The sequence below is a fragment of the Telmatherina bonti genome (assembly GCF_933228915.1).
Source record: "Telmatherina bonti genome assembly, chromosome: 10".
Lineage (NCBI taxonomy): Eukaryota > Metazoa > Chordata > Actinopteri > Atheriniformes > Telmatherinidae > Telmatherina > Telmatherina bonti.
The window spans coordinates 17,521,608-17,545,858 of record NC_136628.1 but is presented as its reverse complement, the minus strand read 5'-3'; the positions used below and the strand labels follow the sequence as shown (position 1 = coordinate 17,545,858).

Genomic DNA, 24,251 nt, shown 5'->3' with positions numbered 1-24,251 from the left:
ATGTCTTGTGAGACTTCGTTTCCCAGAATACCGTGCGAAAAGCTGATCCCGTGTGTCATCATCCAGGCACCGGTGGCGTGGGTTTCTCATGTCAAACTGTAAACTATTTCTGCCCTTTCATTTCTTTAACAGACAGAATAATAAATAGCTACTCCTTTTAAAAAATGACGGTAAGTCAGTTTTTATAGGTAGTACCAGTTCTGAATGGTTATTACTACTTTAAAGCAAATGGCCACGTTTTATCCCAGAACATTAACTCATTGTAGCTGTTAGCAAAGTTAGCTAACACGAGCTATCGAACCAGCTGTAGTAAAACATGACCGATACAACAAAAATGAAAAAATATTTTATTTTGCCCTCGTTTAAAAGATAAGCACTTTATATAAAATTTAATCTAATCTATCAGTGTGCAGACTCTCCTACTTGTTTTCTTTGTTTAATATTTTACTAAAGGAGCGGAAAGGAACAGCGAAGTTGGACTACCTAAGAAAGATTGAATTAGAAATCCAGGAGAAATGGGATCAGGAGAAAGCATTTGAAAGAGACGCACCAGCGACTGTCGGAGAAAGCGTGAAGTGAGTTGCTGCCTTATTTGTCACATTGAAGCGTTTGTGGTCCTGAAGAGTGTAAGACTGTCTATAAATGTGTTCATTGCTGCATGTATGTACCCATGTATGTTTTACCAGCCCAGGTGGTCATTGTAAATGGGAACTGGTTCTCAATGGACTTTCCAGGTTAAATGAAGGTGTAATAGTAGACAGGCACTAGGAGAGCACAGACCGCAGCCAAGCAGCTGATTTAAACCCACATTGTGATTTCTACCATATGTTACATTTATTTTACAAGTGCACTAATAGATTAATTGATAATAAATCCATAGTGCCTTGACTGTACTGTACTGGGTATTTGCTTGATCATATAATAATTTGTTCTTTTGCTTTGATAAAAATTCCAAATATCCTCAAATTTCCTGTTCTGGATAATAGTATCTACAATTTTGCCAAAATCAAGATCTATCTTTGATATCTTGTAATGTTGGGAACTTTCTCTAATGTTTCATTGCGAACTGACTATTGTGGAGTTGTACATTGAGAATGTCTCGAACTCTCAATGAATAAAGAATCTTTAAAAAAAAAAAAAAAAAAAATCCTGGATCCAGATGGTGATTCAGGCCAACCCTTGAATTGAATAAAATCTAAGTCACACCACGACCTATTCTCAGAAAAAAACAAATCTGCATAACTGACAGACAGGCAGATACACACTGGCAAAAACGATCTATGCCATTACCTTGGCGGTGGTAAAAAATAAAGAAAGCAAATTGCATATTGCTGCTCTTGTCACTGAAGCAAAGCAACAGCTGTAGGTGTTGATTGTATTGTAATAAATATGTACTGACTTTTTTCTCTGATACAAGCAATGTTAAAGCCTTGAGTAGTAAACATCTATAGAATTAGTTTTTTTTTCTTTTAATGGATGCTCTGTCATTTTCTCATTCCCATTTCTGCATTATGTTGGGGAAAAGATAATAGGTATTATACCCTCATGGTCGACAACTTTAGTGTGTGTTTTTTTTTCTCTTTTTCTTACAGCAAAAACAAGTACTTTGTCACCTTTCCCTATCCCTACATGAATGGTCGATTGCATCTTGGCCACACATTCAGCTTGTCAAAGTGTGAGGTAAGTTTCGAAACAGAAACACACAGTTGAACTGTGATGAATTAAAATGCTTTGCTGTTATTTATTTATGAGTTACACATACAATGAATGAATAAGTAGGAAAGTTTAAAAAAAACATCTTTCACTTCTGGATACAAAATTTTGTTTAAAATAAAATAGACGATTAAAAAAAGAAAACAACAATGTATTGTTTTGCATACTAAAACAAATTTACACAATGTGTATAAATGAGATTTTAAAAGATTAGTTTTTAATGAGGACTTAATAAAAAATATCCCATGACAATTATATAAGAACAAGCTTTCTTCTAAAGCTGAAGTCAACATTAGAGACTGGAGAGAATTTCATATCACTGATTTGTTTGCAGTTAACCAAATTGTATACCTTACTTTGTAAAAACAAATAAACAAAATATTCATACAATTTGACGACTGTAACAAAACATTGAACTTGTTGGCTGCCAAAGATCCTTTTGACATCTTTTCGAATCTGAACATTAATTACCAAAGACAACAAAAGATGCCTTTTGCTGATTCTGTATATGTAAAGCTGATTTGGCTGGGTGTGTGTGTCGGGGTGCGCACTTGAAACACATATGTGTGTGCGCAGAGACGTTGTTGATTACACATCCAGTCAAATCGGACCTCTATAGTTGTGTTCTCTGAGCTCAATAGTCTGTGCATCCTAAACGATGAGCCAAATGCTGCAAAAAGCTGGCAGTATGGGGCTCTCTGCTGTAACAATGGCTGGTAGCCAATGAGTTTATGAAAGTGTTGTAAGAAAGGCCATAATTCAGGACTTTATTAGGAGGAAAAATGTTCTGATGTTGTTAGATGTAATAAACAGGAAACCTGACAGCTAGAATAATTTCAGTGATCAGCATTGCTAAATGCATTGATGTTAGGATTTTATTCTCACTTTCCTCCGAGCTTCTGACATTATTCTCTGTTCCCTCAGTTTGCTGTTGGTTACCAGTCTCTGAAAGGGAAGAAATGTCTCTTTCCATTTGGGCTGCATTGCACGGGAATGCCAATCAAGGTTGGTGTGAATTTCCCCTTCTCAATCAGTGTGGTTGCATTTCATTCCAGTTATATTACTAAACTGTGTGTAACTAGTTGTAGTAGTGTAGATTATTGTTTTTCAGATCTACAAGCTGACAGAACTTTCAATTTTTTTTTAACTTAACTCAATTCATTAGCCTTCTTAGTTATCACTGCTATTAATTCTTTGTCTTAAATTTCCTCACACACAGTACCTTGCCTTCCCATGTGCGGTTAATAAATCCTTCTTGTTTCCACCAGGCCTGTGCCGACAAGCTGAAGAGGGAAATGGAGCTGTATGGAAACCCTCCACAGTTTCCAGAAGAGGAGGAGGAAGAGAAGGAAAAGCCAAAGCCATCTGAGGAGATTATTATCAAAGACAAAGCAAAGGGCAAAAAGGTAAGAATCTGAGTGATAAGATAAAAATTTCCAGTCTGAATTTTAGTGTTTTCTTTTTTATTTACGTATTTATGGTAATTTATTATAATTTAAGCCCATTTTTTTTCAGCGATCAACTTTTTTTTGCAATATTGTCCAGGAATTGGACAAAGAAGCACTTGCACAAAAATAAGCTGAAATTTAGATTTCATTGTTGTACCTACTTCTTTAAATTATATGAAGTGAAATAATTCATTTTTGTGCATGTTCAAGTTGAGGTGAAAAGTATTCAATTTAATCTGCTTTATATATTTTTGCTATATAAATTTGTTTTGGTGTGGCATTAAATAAGCGCTCTCACCCTATGATTACTGGGATGGGCGCCAGCTTGCCTGCAACCTTTAATTGGACTAAGCAGTTCAGAAAATGACCAAGAGACTGATTTAAATAATCTCCATGTTGTTTCTATTTAATTCCTGTCATTCTTTTTAGTTGCTTTTAATTCTTACATTCTTCCGTTCCTATTATTTTTAGTTTATTTCAATTCTCCTTTTTAAATATACTTTTCACCTTGCTGTAATGCTGAAAGTTGTGTAAAGTACTTTGAGTTGTCCTTTACACAAAAGTATGTTAACCCGCTTGTATTTCTCTGTTAGAGCAAAGCAGTGGCAAAATCTGGATCGTCTACTTTCCAGTGGGACATCATGAGATCTTTGGGTCTGAATGACAGAGAGATTGTCAAGTTTGCCAACGCTGAGCACTGGTTGGAGTATTTCCCTCCTCTGGCAATCAAAGATTTGAAGCAGATGGGAGTCAAGGTGATTAATAATCAGACTGTCACAGTTAAATATTTTCTTTAAAATAATTTAAGCATCACTTGTGCCTAAATTATGTTATGATATCCTTTCATAGGTGGACTGGAGACGTTCTTTCATCACCACCGACGTGAACCCCTTCTACGACTCCTTCGTCAGGTGGCAGTTTGTAACACTGAAAGAGAGAAAAAAGATCAAATTTGGCAAAAGGTGAGTTTTTCCTCAAGGTTTCTGTGGAGCAGTTTTTATGGTTGTCATCTTTTTTAATAAGGTAAAATTAGTATAGCGGTTATAAATAAAGTTATTAGATGATAAATGAATTTTACAGTTGACTTCAGGCTCTGGTAGTTTAGATTTCTGTTTTCTCTCTGTGGTTTAATGCAACCGTTCTGGACTCCTGTGCAGGTATACCATCTACTCTCCCAAGGATGGGCAGCCATGCATGGACCATGACAGGCAAACTGGAGAGGTATGTTATTAATCCAGCAAACTTACAATTCTGAAATTATTTAGTTTAATTAATTACCAGCTAAGTTTGATGTAATTTAGAGACACAAATACCTTTTAAAATTATTCAGCTTTCTTCTTCTTCCATTTTAGTTTTGCCTCTTTCCTTCCTGACAGAATGAAAATCATTTGTGATTCCATGTGATCTTGATTCTCTAGTGGTGTTCATTCAGTTTTCTACTTTTTTCACATGTTGAATTTATTAAAGTGCTTCATTATTTAAACAACGATTAATGAGGATCATTTATTTGGATTTTCATTTTTTTCTACAACGTGTACAATTTTACAGGGAGTGGGACCACAGGAGTATACACTTATTAAGATGAAGATAGTTGAACCTTACACAGCAAAGTTCAAATCCAAAGTCTTTTATAGCAGGTAAGAAGTCATAAATACACTAAACTCTCTTCTGTCAGGGACCTTTCTTGGGTGAAAACTGTTACTGAAGTGAGCTTTTATATTCAGTATGATATTTTGTTTGGAATTGAAAGGGTTGAGAACTGTCTATATAAAGGAAAAACTCTCTAAATCCTGATGAATCTTACCTCCTCTGTAGAGCGTACAGTTTCTCATGTTCTCTGTCTGCCCCACAGTGGAATGAAAGGCAAAAACATCTTCCTCGTGGCTGCCACTCTGAGACCAGAAACCATGTTCGGTCAGACCAACTGCTGGGTGCGACCGGACATGAAGTATGTTGCTTTTGAAACTGTCAGTGGAGACATCTTCATCTCCACTAGCAGGTCTGCCAGAAACATGTCTTTCCAAGGCTTCACTAAAGAAAACGGAGTGGTGCCAGTTGTCATGGAAATCTTGGGACAGGTAAATCAGCGTACTTGTTGCTCCGATAAAATAAATTGGCATAATAATTCCTTTATTAAAGTTTTAGGTTTAACATTGAAATGCAAAAAATTCTTTAATTGATTCAAAATTCATTTGTGGTTCGTGTTCATTGTGTGAAACCCTCTTATTCTTTAGATTAGCTTCTGTGTTCCAGTGTAATTTAAATCAGACTTTTTCCTCTGTCTTTTAAGGATATCCTTGGTTCTGCCCTGAGTGCTCCTCTGACCTCCTACAAGATCATCTATGCTTTACCAATGCTCACCATCAAGGAAGACAAAGGTACAAGTCCAAATACATTAAATCATTGAATCAAAATGTATTTAGATAGCATTTTTCATGCTAAATAGCGGCACAAAGTGCTTCACATAAACAGCGATGAAACATTAGATTAACATCATTTCCACATAAATTAGTAAAAATGAGCCTTCACATACCCAAGCATGTAACCTAACCAAATTTTTAAAAAAACGCACCAAATCATTTATATATTTTTTTTTTTTTTACAAATAATACTGATTATCACACAAACCCCCCCTCATCCCTACCCACCAACCCCAGTCCCATTTACACAAACTCCAGTCCCTAATATCTGGCTTTATGCTTTAGGCCATTGTGAGGAAGCCGCATCTAGGAGACCAATCGACAACAACATTGGATCAACTTGTTTTGAGAAGTTCCAGTAACTTAGTTTTTCAATTCTTAAGGCTTGTATTTGCCTTCTAACTAGTGTCATTCACAGCAGGAGTCTTGGAGTTTTCCACCTTTCTCTTCTGTCTAGTCGCAGAAAGGAATCACATCCACTTCTTGAAATTTTTTAGTAATCATCGATTCATATTACCTCGATTATCACAGCACAGAATATTCCATGAAATCTTTTGCAATTATGTTTCATCAGAAAGGGGAAAACATACTGGGATCTAAAATATCAAGTCAAGGTAGAATTAAAAAGTATTTCATGCTTCTGTCAAAACATAAGAGTTGTGGTGCTTTTTCTCCTTTGAAGTAGAACAGACACAACATGGAGCTGCTCTGTTTGAAGTTTTCTGATCTTGCTGAGAGGTTTTTTTTCTTAGTGTTCGTCTGTCCTCATGACAATTTTTTCATAAATAATAATAATTGAAATTTCTGAATCATTGAACTGAAATGTCAGAATTTGATGAGAATGAGAATCCATCAGCGTGTCAACCTGTTTCTAAAGTTTATGGAGTGTAACGGGAAACATTAACTCTGATCATGTTCATCTGCGTTTCCTGTTACTTCCATGATGCTTATGAAATGTGCCATCATATGGTATTTATTAGCTATTTATTAGCTTTGAATGTAAAAAAAAAAAAAAAAAAAAAAGATGTTGTGCCATGTCTTCTTCAGGTACTGGTGTTGTTACCAGTGTGCCATCCGATGCTCCTGATGACATTGCAGCTTTAAGGGACATTAAGAAGAAGCAGGTAATGTAACAAACCTATGAATGATCATCTACTTTTTAACTTTGAGCAAGCCATGGCGCAAAATTTCTTCTTCTTTTGCATAAGGCAATGACTTTAAAACACATTTTTAAGGCACATTACTGAGATCCTGTTTATTCTTGCTTTTCCAAAAGGCTCTACGGGAAAAGTATGGAATTGAGGACAAGATGGTGTTGCCTTTTGAGCCGGTAAGTGACTAGTTAAAAATCAATTTGATTTCACTTGCACTAAACCCTCTATTTGAGTCACAGTTGCTCAGTGCATCATTGTGCGGTTTCAGGTCCCAATCATCGAGATCCCAGGATACGGGAACCTTTCAGCTCCTCTTGTGTGTGATGAGCTGAAGATCCAGAGCCAGAATGACAAAGAGAAACTGGCTGAGGCTAAAGAGAAAGTCTACCTGAAGGGATTTTATGAAGGGGTGGGTGATTTTACCTTTCTGAAAATGGACAGTGCTATGATTGGACTTGAAGTTTGAAAATTTGAAAATCAAGTAAGCCCTGAAGGCAAAGCTGAATCATTCAACGAGTGGCCCCTGGCTATGTGTTGCCCAGAGGTAGCTTTTTTTATTCTTTGTCCAATTCTGAAAAAAACAAATGCTCAAGCTGAAATGTATCCACGGTTTACTCACAGATCCATCTGTGAATGCATAAAATTCTGTCTTGCTTGATGTTAACAGAAGTTGTAGTTTAGTAAAATAAATGCATCAGTGAACATTTTTACTGTGAATGAATTTCTCATTTCTTAGATCATGCTTGTTGATGGCTACAAGGGGCAGAAGGTCCAAGACGTGAAGAAACCCATCCAGAAGATGATGGTTGAGAGGGTAAGACATTTCTGCTCATAACTAATTAGATGTAAAGTTTGCAGATGTACTTTGCATTAAGTGTGACCTTTGTTACATCAGTTCACTGTTGAGGTAATCATGCAAAGTTTAGCTGAGAGAGACACACAGTGTTATATTCAATGATTTCATTTGTCTCATACACTGTCACAGGGTGAAGCCATGATCTACATGGAGCCAGAAAAACAGGTCATGTCACGATCAGCTGATGAGTGTGTTGTTGCTCTCTGTGACCAATGGTGAGTGCTTCAAGAATGGTTGTGTCCTCCTTTCATTTCCACGTGTTATTTAATCACAATGTTCTAATGGCAAGCGCCTTTGGTGATTTTTATGAAAAGATTGTTTGTGTGTCTGGCAGGTATTTGGACTATGGAGATGCTGAGTGGAAGCAACAGGCCAATGAAGCCCTCAAGCCTTTGGAAACGTAAGAGATTAACCCCTGCATGACATTGCCTTTTCTATGGGAGTTTGCTTTTTGCAGCATGTGTGGCAAAAAAAAGTTTAAAAAAAAAAGTTGTGATGTAGCAGTAAAGCTGTTACATTCTCCACGAGAAGCAAGAAGTACAACTCATGTGGCATTTAAAAACAGCGCTGTTTGCACAACCCTGCCCTTCCACAAATGAAGTTTCTCATTAAATATGAAATAACTGGTTTATTAACTATCTTAGGGGAGGCAAGTTTTAATTCTCCAGAAATTATCACATTACATTTAACATAGACACTTAACACAGATTAACTATAAGTTAAAAACTTTGAGTTGTTTCATATATTTTGAGATAATTCAGATTATTTTTACAGTGTAGTTATAACAAAAACAGTTTTTTATGAAGTCTTTTTAATCCTAGAAGGTAAAGATGTCCTATCTTCAATTTTTTAACACTTTTTTTGAATGCTGCATATTTAAAAACACCAGCTTCTGTGAAGAGACTCGGAGAAACTTTGAGGCAACGTTGGACTGGCTACAGGAACATGCCTGCTCTCGAACCTATGGTCTCGGTAAGTGTTTTCCTCTGCAGTAAGTGTGTGCACTGCAGGATTTATCAAGGATACTTGCGATGGATGACTTATAAAACGTTAATACTAAGGCTGTGACGATTCGAGTCCGACTTTTTGGCTGCTGATTCTATATAAATTGCGATTCTCACAATTCTTCGATATCACTGTTTTTTGTAGATTAAAAACAAAATGAAAAAAAGTACAAAACTTTTTTTATGCTCGTCATTTTTCTTGATTTCAGTGAGGAAAAAACACAGCAGCCAAACCATTATTCTGCTGCTATAATGTCCAAGAAGACAAGTAAAAAGATCAACAAAAACAATAAAAATGACAAGTTTATATAAGATTATTTTTATTTATTTAGAAAAAAAAAAATCAATTTTTTAACCAAAAACAAAAATCAAGTTTAAAATTGTGAAGCAAAAAATCCCAATATTTGATTTTTCCATTAGATTTTCCTGCCCCTAGTTGATACTGATTTAGATTTGGTTCTTCTAGATTTTTTTATTCATTAAAAAGAAGCATTTCTTCTTCTCCACATATGATCAATTTTGCTGATAAAACACCTTGGATTTCTTCAAGTAGTGTTAGAGAGGGGCTTTTTGTCTGTAGATGGAGACAGAGGACGGACGACAAAGAACCTGGCACAATTCCTTTAGAAATACATGTATAGATTTAGAGCCAAGGCCAGGTGGAAATTTGACAACCAGGACTGTAAAGTGCAGATTCTTTGACTGTCAAAACCTGTGCACATATTTTTAGATTATGAAATCTGACCAAACAGAATACCAAACAGTCTGAGAGACTTTCCAGTTTCTCTGTGAGGTGGTTTTTCTGTGAACACTTCTGGCTGAAGTAAATTTATATTTTCAAGGTTTTCCTCAACAAACATTATTTATACTCTGAATGTTAAAGTACCCAGATAAGTGTTTTTTTTTTTTTTGTTTTATGATTGATTTAAAATGGAAAGGTCTGTTGTACATATCAGGAATGTTCCGTCTAGATTTTCACCTCTTTAAAAAAAAAGAAAGTGGAGGAAGTCAAGTAATATATTTAGCTGTCCTCTGCTCTTCAAGTCTTAGATTGGATTTTTTTTTTTTTTATATCGAAAAGAACTGAGGGTGCAGCAGTAGAAAAAAAAAAATGTTTTTTTTCTCATCAAAATTTCTTATGAAATGTTGTTTGTATAGCTAATGTCTTCACTGCTGTGAATGTTAATTACTATTCAAGCTTGAAGCATTTTGTTCCATTTCAAATTGTGGACCAAAACAAAAAAAAAGAGTCTTGCATACATGTGCTTAAAAGAGGCTGATTGAGGAGTGTGAATGCATATTACATTCACTTGGGGAAGCAAGATACAAAAAAATACTGTTTTTCTGAATTAAGATAAAAAAAAATTGTGTGATGTTGTACATGAAAATGTACCACTTGCCAGCATTACAGAATTTACTGCTCATTGAATTCATTCACAGAAGATGATTTGTTAAAACAAGCACTGTAGATAAGCTTAATGTGCAACCTTCAACTCTGTCTGCAGTTTAGTTCATTTTTCACCAAGAATTTGTTATGATCATGGAAAAAGCTGCTGACTGGCAGAGACCAGTATCTCTGTTCTTTAAGGCCCAGTGTCCTGCAGAATTTAGATTAGATTAGATTCAACTAGATTCAAACAAAGAGGTTTCCATCAGCGTGTCTAGTTTTTCTTTAAACTAGACTTTTTTTTTTAAGTCTGTTAAAGGGGTCCTATTATGGTATTTGGAGTTTTCTGAGCTTTCTACAGTGTAACAGTGTTGAATCCTCATCAGATATGTGAACGGCACTGTTTTTTTAATCACCTAAACGCATGTTTGAGTTTGAGTTCCAGCACTCTCTCGGTTCGGTTTCCATGGTGACGAAAAACGTGTCATTTTAGAGAGTTTTTTCTACTTCGAAATCCTTGTGACGTCCTGGGGGATAAGGCTCGGTGATTGGTTACCTTCTACTGGTTAACAAGGGCATGTACAAATACATCAGGTGGGTGGAAAACGTGGGATAAAGTTATTTCCAACGATGGCCGGTGAGTTTACCAAAGAGAGACATCCTTCTGCATTCGTTGCTGTGGGTTGCTGTTTTCCACTTCGTTTTCAGGGTCTGATTCAGGTTCCAACATGTAGGGCTGTATGCTATGTGTTGACATTGTTTTTTGTGTTTTTTTTATTGAGTTCATATTAGCCTAATCCTTTTGTTTATGATACATTACAATGGCGGCAAAAGCAGGTGCGGTGCGCGCTCCCGATGTAGTGCAGTGGCGGGAGGCGGGCCTTAATGCAGAAGAATCTCAATCCACTCGTTTTGCCCACAGGCTGATCTGGCAGCCTACGGAGAGGGTCTGTCTGAAATAAATAAAGCTAACTCGATCAATCCCAGCCCTTCTGGTCTCAGAAATAAAAATAAATTAGCCTGAAATGCACATAATAGTTCCACTTTAATGACTCATTAATCTGATGCAGCCATGTTGCAGCAGAAAAGTATCCAAGACCTGCATCAGTCCTTGAGGACGATAGTTTCTGATCTCTGGAGTAAAGTCTGCTCCAGCTTGTTCTCCCAACTCCGCTGCACTTCACAGGGATCCAGTACGACGCAGCTCTCATGCAGTGATCAACTGATCCTGGAGAAACATGGCTATGTCCAGCAAACCTGACTGGGGTTTCTGCCCCAACAATCATAAAGTCCTGTCATGTGTTTGCACCAAGTCCACAAACTAATAACAATCCCATCTTCATAACTTACAGACAAGTGACGGGAATTCTCAGGAAGAATATATTTTAAGAAAATGGCAAAAAAAAAAAAAAAAAAAAAAAAGTGTGTGGGGAAAAGTTTTTTAGTGATATCTTTAAAAATATACATTCTGATGGGATTTTTAAGATTTACAGCTTTTTTGTTTACAAAGAAATTACTCTCTGAAACCAGCTCCTTAATCCTCTGCATCAGTGTTTGTCTTTGCATCCACACATCCTACCGGTTACACAACTTCAACAACAAACAAAAACATTGTGTCTGTACAGAGGATTATTCTCTGTTTTGATCATTTGTTTTCTCTTTCATGGTTTCCTATGTGGCTCTGTTTGTATGCATATGTGTCTGCATGGGTGCCCGCCCCTTGGTTACCATAGGAACACGACTGCCTTGGGATGAACAGTGGCTGATTGAGTCGCTATCTGACTCTACAATCTACATGGCTTACTACACGGTAGCGCACCTCCTCCAGGGAGGTGTGCTCAATGGACAGGGAAAGTCGCCACTGGGCATCAGGTATGTATCCAGTACACAAACATGCACACATGGAAGCTACCATATGAGACTAAATAAGTGTTAAACCCAAACCGAAGTTTCCATTTTTACTGTCTCTCCATCTTTTTTTTTTTCTTTCTTCTTCTATCTCCAAGCAGCTAGATACCAGTGTCCACCAAGAGAGTATATACTCTGTAAAAATTCTGTTTGATGCTTTGTATTCATTCCTGGTGTAATCCATAGCTCAGTTCTTTCTGGTGTCCTTAAATCTCATTCTTGGCTGTGAAATAAAATGGCAGAGAAGTGAGAAACACTGTCAAATACTGGATTATATAAAACCAGTCACACTGTGCATAAATACTTCCTCTCACCTCACTTGAACTGAATATTTCCCTCTGTCTAACCAAGGCAATTATCCTATTCCCCCCCCCCATTCCCCCATCCCCCTGCTTTTCCCTCTCTTGCACAGGCCAGAACAGATGACAAGAGAGGTGTGGGACTTTATCTTCTTTAAGACGTCTCCTTTTCCCAAGACAGACATTCCTAAAGAACACCTACAGAGGCTGAGGAGGGAGTTTGAGTACTGGTACCCTGTCGATGTTCGTGTTTCTGGCAAAGATTTGGTCCCTAACCATTTATCCTACTACCTGTACAACCATGTGGCTATGTGGCCCAAAGACAAGTAAGTTTTCCACATTGGCCTAGCCAGTAAAGAGGGGTATTTTAATTCTGAAAACCTGCAATAAGGGGTGGTTATTAAGAGGGCTAGGTTTTGGTTTTGTATTTTCTGCATATTCTGTGATGAGATCCGTCTGTCCTGCTGACAACAATGTAATTCAGCATTACGGTGCTGTCATCCTGTGACACAAGGGGTTACTGTATGGCTTGATATTAGATTAATCATTTGCAAAGAGCTTTTTAATCCCCTTGTTTGATACTTGTGTACAACATCACATTCCACCACCATCACCAAGATGCCAAATAAGAAGAAATGTTTGAGAAAACGCAGCTTAGTCTCTGCAGACCTGCAATCTGCATAGATTCTCCCTTGTACTAGTTTACAAGTCCACATTGTAGATATTTAATAACTCGTAAGCCAGTGCAAAGATAATGTGAGCTTATCGTGAGTCTGGTCTCACTAAGAGATTTTTGGCTGTTATATTTTCCTTTTATGTTTTTCACTTGTGGCATATCAGTCATTGTGCTAGCCTAAGACAAGAGGTTATTAAGAGAACTAGGTTGTAGTAGAATAAGAATTTGTTGATCATAAAATGTTAACATTTTATAACATGTTGCCACAAAACCTTAATAAGAAAAGGTTCTTTTATCTGCAGTGGGAAGTGGCCACAAGCAGTACGAGCCAATGGACATCTGCTCCTCAACTCTGAAAAGGTTTGTTTAGTGTTTTTTGCTTTTTTATATTAATTTTATGTAATTAAATGAATAAAAAATAAGAGGAAGACTGACAACAGTTATTTCCTAATAGTTGTAGTTATTTACATTATCCAAAGTTAGGAGACTGCTATTTTTTAAAAACAACTTTAATTTGATGGCAGCAGCATCAACATCTGCTTTTTGTTTTTGTTTCTGTCACTTCACCAGATGTCCAAATCAACCGGAAACTTCCTCACTCTCAGCCAAGCCATTGATAAGTTCTCAGCAGATGGTTTGTTTATATATATTTATATATATCTATGTCTCTATATATATCTACATCCTTTCGTTAACCTTTTCCTTCTTCCCTCTATTGTGATTATTTCCAATGAATTATTTGTGTTAATTATGCGTCAAACACATTGGTTCCGTGCTGGGAACACCTTAGTCACCTGGTGATGATCATAACCAAAAACTTATTTTGATCCAGAAGCATGTCAGATCATTCATATTGCATGATAATTAATGAACTTGCATGCTTTTTCAGGTGGTTGAAGGGAAAGTATTGTAAACTCAAAACCTTCTCCACTAGACAAAACTCGTCGATGATGACTGACTTTGCTTTTGTTGAAGTACGCTAAAAACATCACGAGTTACGTTTCTGGTTGATGTGCTCTTCAGAAAGGTAGTACCTGCTGTTTGTGAACAAGATACAGAGGAAAGAAGAAAAGATTTCTTTAAAAACTGAAACATTTATAAAACATTGAAAGAAGGAATGATATTTTATTCTTACTGTGGATTTGTAAGAACATGAATCAAATCAAAGATACTTTATTTATCCCTGAAGGGATTGATGTGCAACAATAGTTTGCCTAAAAGTTTAATTCCCTTTTGTTTATACTCTGTACATCATCTATTAGGAGTATTTAAAACTTGGGTTATCTCTAGACTTTTAATTACTTTTATATTTTAGCTTTTTTTCTCTCTAGTTTTGACCCTAAACTTTTGATGTTTGCTCCTGGCTAGTATGCAGATTAGCCTATCATGCCCACACTGCTAGTACATAAAGATGATTCCAGCCATCTGTTATTTGTGGGTTTTTTATGGTATAATTTATTTATTTATTTATTTATTTTTGTCTTTTGATAATAGATAGATGATCCCCTTGTGACTCTATAAGCCAAGCTGTCTTGCTTTGAGAGATAAAGTGCAGGTTTTAAGTTCCTATAACAGATGGCAGCATCAAGTTAAATTCCAGCCTAACATCACTTGAGTGTTGCTTTCATGGACTGTAGAATATTTCAGAAACTCTCTGAACTTCATCTGTTAAAGCACTTTGCATAAGATTACAGAAAGACCCAAACTAATGGACATTTAGATATTACATTTTATACTATCTAATAAATGCAGTGGGCAACACAAAGCTACTCTTGCATTTAATTTTCACATGTCCAGTGGATTCTCTACGTTGTTGTTTCACCCAATTTCTCATCACAGGCATGCGCCTGGCTCTAGCTGATGCTGGCGACACAGTGGAGGATGCCAATTTTGTTGAGACCATGGCTGATGCTGGCATCCTGCGCCTTTACACATGGGTGGAGTGGGTGAAAGAGATGATTGCCAACCAGAACAACCTGAGGACTGGCCCTGCAGACACCTTCAATGATAGAGTCTTTGCCAGGTATGCAAAGTTTTCTTTAAGAAACAGAGGTGTTATGGGTTGAGATTTAAAGCTTAAACAAATAGTTATGGCTGAATTATTACTATATCAATACATGTAGAAAATGTTTTTAAATTGTCCAGAATTTCAATCTTCATAACTTTATGTATTGTTGCTGAACAATAGTATGTGTATTTCTTTATGTACTGTGTTGACAAGTGAATAATACACTGACTGAAAAATGTTTGTGTTCTGTCTAGTGAGATGAATGCTGGCATCTTAAAGACAGAGCAGCACTATGAAAGGATGATGTACAAAGAAGCTCTGAAGAGTGGCTTTTTTGAGTTCCAGGTACACAATATTGTTTTAGAAAAGAGCTACAGATTTTTTTTTGTTGTAGCTTCAAGACAGGCATGCTCCTAAAGCTTATTATGAGCTCTTTGTGAAAAATGTAAACACTTTCAGAGGTTTGTAATTCTGCATTAATATGGCCCAAAAATTGCCCTGAAGTTAAAAAGAGAAATTGAATTAAGATTCGGCCATTTAATTACTCAATATGAGATATTTTGGGAACAGATGACAGATTATGCGGAATTTATCAAATTTGGTTTTGTTTGGAGAAAGAAAAATAACCTTTATTACATGAATGTGGTAGAATGTTGGTCAAGTGTGTTTGGCTGCATCTTAGTCAGGAGAGTTTGATGGGATGTGATAAACCTAAAAGAAGATATCTGGACATCCATATGTGGGCTGAAGTGGGTTATGTAGCATAATAATGACCATGCACACACTAAAACGTTGTTCTACTGTATGTGACTAAAGAAGAGTACAGTTAGAAATGTGTAATGTAGAAGTGAAATTCCTCACTTCACTTGACTGATAACAATAGTTTTTAATAGTGTATGAATGTGTTTTCAGGCTGCCAAAGACAAGTATCGTGAACTTGCAATCGAAGGGATGCACAGAGACCTCGTCTTCCAGTTCATTGAGAGACAAACACTGCTGCTGGCCCCAATCTGCCCACACCTGTGTGAATACACATGGGGTCTGCTTGGCAAGGTAAAAACATGGATTTAACATCACACTGTGTTTCATGTTTCATGCACTGATGAGGTTTAAATCTGACCTTGATCCTCTCCTCCTGCTTGTCTTTCATTCTTGTCTCTGTTGTATACTTTTATCTACACCGGAAAGGCAGCCAGAGAAAACATTTCAAGTTGCTTTATTCATTTACATTCATGAGTGCACCTGGGATCAAGAAGCTTAAGTTTATAGGTTCACATGGGCGAGCAGTTGTGCTGGTCCCATTGCTCATTTACCTGTGTGAAGTGGCTACTAGCACATTTCCACTGCTGATATGCAAGTCCACTGGGGGTCTGTCTTCACACTGAGCTTTTTTCCTCTCTGCAGCATGAAATGAACAACACCCCTCCATCGCCTCCCTGCACACGCACACACACACACACACTGTTTACGCTTGCAGATGCACTGCGAGCCAAGAATATTTTTAACACTCAAATTTATGAATATAAAGGAGTGCTGCTGTGTTTGAGATAGGTTTTTCAGTTGTCGCTTAGCAACACAACTTCCCCCCCCCCAAAATCATGTGCTTAGTATTGCTAGCTAAATACATACAATTGACACAAATTATATGGTGGTTCTACCTCTTATTTTTGTATGAAACATGACTTGGGCAGTTTTTTTGGCTTTACTATTTAAAAGAAACACTTCATGCCACTTGAGCATCTTCTGTTTCCTAGACTAACTTTTCATCCCTCCTTACGTTTCCTTCTGCCAGACCGGTTCTCTGATGAAAGCATCGTGGCCTTTAGCAGGGCCAGTTGATGAGATTCTGATTCGTTCCTCTCAGTACCTGATGGAAACTGCTCACGACCTCCGTTTGCGGCTCAAAGCATACATGCTCCCCCCCAAAAACAAGGTAAGATGCAAGTCTTGACTGTCACGTGTTTACCTCACAATTGCAAAGGTGTTTTGGTTGTTGAAATGAAAATTGATTTCAGAATTGATTTGCTTTCTTTTTAACAGTTTACATAAGACCCAGTACTTGTCTGAGTGTGTTCATACACATAGTAAAGAAATTGAAGTCAGCGGTGTGTGTGTGAAGCGTTTCTTTCTCCGGTGATTTTCAACAGTTTGATGGCTGGATTCCACAGTGATGGAAAAACATTACAAACCTGCAGATTAAGGAGGCTGAATTGATTAGGCCTCGGCAGTAAAAAAAAAAAAAAACAGTTGACTTGTAGCAGCAGTTTATAATTTACGAACAAAAGAGAATATAGTGAATAATTTACTTGGTTTGATTAACAAATTTGTATTTTTTTTTAAAGAATTTCGAGGGGGTTTAAAAAATCTGATGTGGTCCACATTAATAATCTGACTAGCAGCACTTGTGGATTATTAATATTGTACCCTGGTGACTCCAACAGCCTCCCGTATCCTTTCAGATACACCTGAAGACTTAAATCTGTGTTGTGTTCACAGCAGGAAAGTTAGTCTATTGTTCGACAGTTTGGCAGCTCAATACATGGCTGTTGGTAGCTGAGGGGAAAAGCAAAACAAGTATTGACTAAATCTAAGACAGGCAGTATCGTAGGTTTCCAGGCCGGTGTTATTGATTTGCCGCAAATGTTTTGTTGCCATGGAAATGAAACTGCAAGGCTAGTGGGAAGTGTGTAGAAAAAGAAAGGCAGGGATGCTAAATGTTGTATTATTATTTACATGATCTATGTACATTCAGAGCAACTTCATATTAACAAACAAAAAGAGCATTTGCTGTCCCTTCAAAAGGAACAGCGTGTGTTTTATAAAACCGCTCAGGTTCTATTTTAGCTTAATTGTTAACATGGCAGCAAATTTAGTTACATTTAGTTACGTCTCACTGGCAATAAGTATTTAGCACTTTCCCTTGGACAAAAACAAGTTTGATTTAGACCATTTTGACAAAACGTATTTGATTTAAGTTTTGATTTTTTTAAACGTATTTATTCATTGTTTTTCCCCATCAGGATTTATTTATGGAAACCTAGATAAAGTACAGACTTGGTGTAGACCTGACCGCCATGATGTAAATTGAACTCACAGGTCCTGGTTAGATGATCAAAAACTCAAACAAAGAACAGCTGGCATCTTTAATATTACAAAACCAAACTTACATTCCTCTGAGGCTCCTTTGCTATTAGTGCCTGATAAAATTATTAAGTGATGCATCTGAAATACTTCATGTCTTAAAGTGTTGCTTCCTCTCCACAGAAAGGTGACTCAAAGCCCCCTGCCAAGCCCTCCCATTGCACCATCTATGTGGCCAAGAGCTACCCTCCATGGCAGCACAGTGCCTTGTCGCTGCTTGGCAAGCACTATAAGGTGAGAAACAATCACATCATCTAATAATATTCAGTGCTGAGTTTGCACATTTGTTATTTGTAAAGCTACACAATGACATGGTGTCACTTTGCACCAAAAGACACCTTTTGCATCTTTCTACGTATCACTTACAAGGCCGTTAGTTCAGATTCTCACTCCTTTGTTTCTTCCTCTTGCTGTCTGAGTAGAGTAACAACGGTGTCCTTCCTGACAACAAAGTCATAGCAAGCGAGTTGGGAGCCCTGCCAGAGCTGAAGAAATACATGAAGAGAGTCATGCCTTTTGTAGCCATGATCAAGGTAAAGCTGGTGGATTAAAACCATTTCCATCATTCTCTCCCTTTTTACCAATAATATCTACCTTTACTTACATTTTATACTTTTGAGCACTACATTTAAGTCTAGAGTACCCCCCCCCCCCCCCCCCCCCTTTCCTTTTTACTTTGTTTGTATTGTCTGATTTAAGTTTGTTGCCTGAGTCCCTTGACTCAGTAAGTCAATAAGTGTCTCTTGCTTGGTTGGAGCTTTGATTGTTTCTGTGTTTATTTTGATAATTGGGATAAAACTGGAGTTTGCATCTTCACAAGTTTTCTTTTTCGTTGCTTTTTATCCTCAATGTGCTTATTGATCAAAAAAGTGCAAAGCACAGTTTCAACAGTAAAAATGACACACAAATTTACTAATATCAATTTATCATCCCTGCAGCCAGTTTTTCTGTTATGAAACCAGTATATCTGGTTAAAGGAAAGTAGCTAATAACTGATCAAAAACAAATAGCTTATTAAAATGGCAAAAGTCATGTCTCTCTGGTGCTGATGGCTTTGTTCAGGTGATGCAGTTTCACTGCTTTGATGCAACAAACTTAACTTGTCCCGATTCGATTCTGATATGTTGGGTGCCAATTTGATTGAAATTGCGATTCTCACAATTCTTCGATACTGCTGATTTTTGTAGATTAAAAACAAAAGAAAATGTACAAAACCTTTTTTTTTTTTTTTGCACGTCTTTTTCTTGATTTCAGTTAGGAAAAAACAAACACAGTAGCCAGACCATCATTCTGCTGCTATAAGACAAGTGAAAATATCAATAAAAATAATAAAAATGACTAAAAAAAATTTCACAACTGATTATTTTTACTTATTTAAGAAAAAATTATTTTTTAAAATTGTGAAGCAAAAAAATCCCAATATTTGATTTTTTGATTAGATCTTCCCACCCCTAATAAGTAGGCTGTGACGATATGCTTCTGTCCCGATTCGATTCTGATATTTTGGGTGCCGTTTTGATTTAAATTTCAATTCTCACAATTCTTCGGTATTGCTGATTTTTGTAGACTTAAAAACCAAAAAATGTACAAAACTCTTTTCTAGTCTAATTTTTTTTAACATTTCAATTTGGAAGAAAACAACACAATAGCCAGACCATCATTCTGCTGCTACAATGCCCAAGAAAACAAGTAAAAGGATCAGTAAAAACAATAAAAATGACAAATTTTTTTATAATGGATCATTTGTATTTATTTCTTAATAAAACATTTTACCAAAAAATTTCCTAATAATAAGATATGGTGCAGTTCCTTTGCCCTGTGGAGAACTGAACTGTTACATTTGCCCCCTTTTTTTCCCCTCATGTCTTTATTTAATCATGTGAATTATTAATGCTGAACATTTCTGTTTTATGTTCCTCAGGAGAACCTAGAAAAGAGCGGACCCAGAGTTTTGGATCTGGAGCTGGAGTTTGATGAGCGGGCTGTCCTTATGGAGAACCTGGTGTACCTAACCAATTCTCTGGAGGTCTCTTGTGATCCACCATCCAGTTAAACCAAAAGTGTCTTTTTCAACAACAAATTTATAATGCTGTTGCATAAGAAGAGCTGGCAGATCTAAAATCCACTTTACCTAACCAGCTTCTGTTTGTCTCTGCATGAATGTTAAACTGTGATATGCAGATGAAGCTTTATGTTTTACTCAAAAAAAAATTGGCTTCAAATCTGAATTTTACCACTCCTGCTAGAAGAATTTGGGATGATTGTGAGCTCAGTTGTCAGACAGGAGCATTTGTCTGTTCGGAAGCTTGGCCTTGTCATAACATAAAACCCAAGGCTGGAAGATATTTCAGGAAAACCTCCAAAGATTTAGACTCTGGAAAGGAGATCTGTGTTCGATGCACATCAGAGGAAACGTTTGACACCTTATTCCCTGGACAAGTTAACAGAAAAGCCCTGATGATAAAGAAATGTGCTCAGTTTTCAAGGACTGGCGAGGATGATATTGTTGGAAGGAGGGTTCATCCAGATGTTAGAACAGCAGTTAGATGGTTTCAGTAGGTTATTATGCTTTAAAAACTGATTTCTGATAAATCCATGGCACTTGGGACTAGTGAAGGAGCTTTAAACTCTTCTTGTTCAAGTTTCTGTAATACATGCAGGAAAATACATAACTCCTCACTTTAGACTACCAATGTCAGACACCAACAAATTGTCTTTTTTTTGTATTATCAAGATATCCTTGATTAGCATTTTGCTGCTAACTACTACAGTCATTTGTTTCTCCTCTAACTGAAATACTATCCAGAAGGAAATGTGACAGCCTGTGAGAAGTCCAGATGTTAAGTCTCAGATTGCTGCCTGAGCTTGGTTAACACCACCAGGATGTGCCAGTGTGCATGCCAAACACACAGCACACCTGTACACACACACTCCAGTGGATTATACTGCTCAGCTAAGCACAAATGTATTCTCATCATTTTTCCATGACAGTTGGAGCAGATTGATGTCTTATTTGCATCTGAGGCTGATGACAAAGTGAAGGAGGACTGTTGCCCTGGGAAACCGTTCAGCATTTTCCGAACTGAGGTAAAAGCTCTGGCTGTTCAGCGTAACTTTGCATGTACATACAGGGAGTGTTGTAAATGAACCTCTTCTTGTACATCTTTTCTTTCTTTGCTTATTTTATGAACGTGAGCATATTTTTGTCTCTGTTGAGCCTTTATTCAGTGAAGGCTTTATTGTTTGTCAGTGATAACAGTTTTGTACACAGTTACAGAGATGCACGATATTATCAGCATGTATGAAGTTCAGTATTAAGTCAGTTATCAGGCAAAGGAGGTGTAAAATATCAGATAGAAGCCAAAAATCCAGTGTTGTCCATTCCTACTCAGTTAAATGTTGTGTTTTTTATTTGATGCTTCAATCCCGGTAGGCCGGAGTCTGCGTGTCCCTGATCAACCCTCAACCGTCCAACGGCTTGTTTTCCACAAAGGTTGACATTAGACAGGGGGACAGCAGAGACGCCGTCGTCCGTCGTCTAGCCAGAGTCAACAGACTCATTAAAGGTCAGTAAGATGCAGGAAGAAAGCTTTTTGTTGATAACAGTTGGTGCTCTTTTGCGATGGGTTGTGTTTCAGCGGCTCTGTTATCTTTCATGTTTGATTTTCGGTTTTTAACATACTGATTTGAAAAGAAGAAACTTGGCAAAGAAAGTTTATTTGCAAAGCTCATTTAATGTACCAGACAATTCAAAGTGCTTTCCATAAAAGCTTTAAAAGTGTTACAGCGGGGTGCAGGAAGCATTTAAAAAGAAACTTTAAAAATAAATGATAGGAATGAAATAAAAATAGAAAAGTTTGAGCAGACCTGCAGTTTTCTGGGAGTTAGTTCCACATGAGCATAAAGTTGAACGCTCCCCGTTTTAGTTTTGACTCCGGGAACAGAAAATAGATTTGACCCTGATGACCTGAGGGATCTGGTTGCTTCATAACAAACCAGAACATCTTGAATGTATTTTGGCCTTAAACCAAAATAACAAAACAATTTTAAAATGTTTCATATAATTATTTCAATAAATCACCACTTCTCTAGGTAACTTGTCATCCTTCCACATTGTTTGCTTTCATCACCCTCTGCTGTCTCACCCCTTCCCACTAAGCCTGATTTTCTTTTTTCCATCTTCTGCCTTTGATTTTTCTCTCTTTTTACACCACCGATTGTCTGCTTGCACTCCACCAGATCTGTCCAGAGTGAAGCTGATGAGGTATGAGGACCCCATACTCGGGCCTCGCCGGGTGCCCGTCTTGGGACAGGAGGAACAAGGCAAGCTGCCCATCTCCAGCAAATCAGTGTTTAACATCAATCTGGAGGAGAAGAGGGTCACTCTAGCTGACAATGGCCTCACAGTAGACATCGGGAATACTCTAGTTTATTTGATCAATTAAGGAGCAGTCGCTGTGACACAGAAGGCCATTATGTTACAATCTGGCGATTTTTGACTCAAGACAGCCGATCACTTATCTGTAATTGCATAATACTCCTTTATTTAAACCTGCAGAGATTTTTGAACGTTTGTTCCCCCCCCCCCCCCCCACTGTTTCCAAATGACCTCAAGGAATGCTGTAACTAGAGGGTTCTGAAAAAAAGTCAGCTCTGAATTATTATAAAACAGTTGTACAGTTGTATTTGGGTTCGAGTTCCCACTGATACAGTTCTGTATGTTAGAGCTCGATGCAAGAAATGAACAGTATTGCAAAAGTTTTGACTCTTTAATCACAGCTGAAAATGAGGATAACACCTAAATCTGTGAATTATTATGGTCCATTGTTTTTCCTTTTGGTCATGATGCACATACTAAGCCAGGGATCTTCCATACGATTAATCTTTAAAGCAGATCTTTTGTCAAAGACATTGAGCAAATACCTGTCAAACTATCGCATTTGTCTGTGGGCCACTGCTTATTTTATCTTTTCACATTTCAAGACTGCTCCTGCATCCTGCTTATTGTCTGATATTTTCATATAGATGGTAATGTGTCTTTTGTGTTGTTTTATGCATTAGAGATGAGGCGTATTGTTCCCTTGAGTCTTGGCAGCCTGTCAGACAGCTTTCCTGTTTTGTAGCTGTCGATCATGTATTTCTGACTTTTCCAGAGAAATAAAAAAAAAGAAAAATAAGTTTCTGTTTTTCTTTTTCTACCTTGTAAAAACAGCCCAAATAGAAAGAAGCTCAACATTCTGGAAATCGCATTAAATTATTCCGTAACAACACTGCACAGTACAGTGGGACACATCCATAGCAACATTTTTACCCACAGTTGCCTGGTACACGCAGGGTGAACTTGAGCACATTATGCTGTCAGACAGCAGAAATCTGGAGTCATTATTCCGAGTTGCTCCTCTTCTTTTAGGGGAGTGGTAGCCACTCTGGTCTTAAATGTCTTAAACCTTCAGAACTACGGCTCTCGAGGACCAGAGTTGCCCACCCCCGTCCCTGTACCTTCACACAATACTGCTGATAGACATTTAGAAACAGACTGCATCTGTGTCAACATGTCTCACCTGCTGCCGAACCACAGCTTCAGCAGCAGCTTCAGCTAAGAAGAAACCACACCCCAACTTATTATCAGTAGATCAACCATCATAACAGCATAGCTACTCTTACAATAACTGACAGCAATGCAGCAGCTGTATTTTTCAGCCACACCTGCTACATGGTTATCCTGGAATGAAACTTCTGAAAGAACACTGTCAGATCTGAGGCTTCATAAAAACCTTAAACATCACTTAACTAATGCTTTCATGACATCTTGTAGATGATGCTCCATCCTTTTACAGACAGGGATGGGGTGGATGTGCCTTAGAAATGTTATCTGGGAGACTGAGTAACTGTAACCCTAAAAAAAGAAAGTGTGAATAATAAATGAATGCAGATGTAAATGTATAATTATAATTATATTTACTCCATTTGTTGTAATAGTTTCAGTATTTGAAAATGGCAAACAGAAAAGTGGAAAGACATTTTAAGACAAGTTAGTTTCATGCTACTTCTACTACAAATAAGCTCATTTTTATTTAATTAACCTGTAGATAAATGTGGACAAAAAAAGAAATTAAATAAAACAAAATATGTGAAATCCTTTCTAAAAAAAAAAAAAAAAAAAAAAATCATACTTTTGTTAATAAAATCTCAAATCTATTTTAGAAATTGTTGAAGTTTTTGGAGCAAATCAATACA

At 37.1% G+C, this 24,251-nt stretch overlaps 1 protein-coding gene across 1 annotated transcript; it reads left to right on the top strand.

Moving 5' to 3' along the window:
* Window positions 1–56: 56 nt before the first annotated feature.
* lars1b (leucyl-tRNA synthetase 1b) lies at window positions 57–23,164 on the top strand. The gene is made up of 32 exons (XM_079248255.1): window positions 57–170; window positions 454–575; window positions 1,593–1,680; window positions 2,638–2,718; window positions 2,982–3,119; window positions 3,755–3,916; window positions 4,011–4,123; window positions 4,319–4,382; window positions 4,710–4,798; window positions 5,014–5,239; window positions 5,452–5,539; window positions 6,629–6,705; window positions 6,858–6,911; window positions 7,004–7,144; window positions 7,472–7,549; window positions 7,721–7,806; window positions 7,926–7,991; window positions 8,481–8,563; window positions 11,716–11,854; window positions 12,303–12,515; window positions 13,168–13,225; window positions 13,436–13,499; window positions 14,705–14,888; window positions 15,128–15,218; window positions 15,786–15,926; window positions 16,666–16,806; window positions 18,138–18,248; window positions 18,437–18,547; window positions 19,936–20,040; window positions 21,006–21,101; window positions 21,448–21,580; window positions 22,254–23,164. Exons 1-32 carry the CDS (start codon window positions 165–167, stop codon window positions 22,457–22,459), a joined length of 3,555 nt encoding a protein of 1,184 aa, XP_079104381.1. The 5' UTR covers window positions 57–164; the 3' UTR covers window positions 22,460–23,164.
* The last annotated feature ends 1,087 nt before the right edge of the window (window positions 23,165–24,251 follow it).

Excerpts from the sequence above, each read along its gene's own strand:
- lars1b (XM_079248255.1), top strand. Across the intron at positions 2,719-2,981 it reads GCACGGGAATGCCAATCAAG|GCCTGTGCCGACAAGCTGAA; the intron begins GTTGGTGTGAAT and ends TGTTTCCACCAG. Across the intron at positions 4,383-4,709 it reads ATGACAGGCAAACTGGAGAG|GGAGTGGGACCACAGGAGTA; the intron begins GTATGTTATTAA and ends ACAATTTTACAG.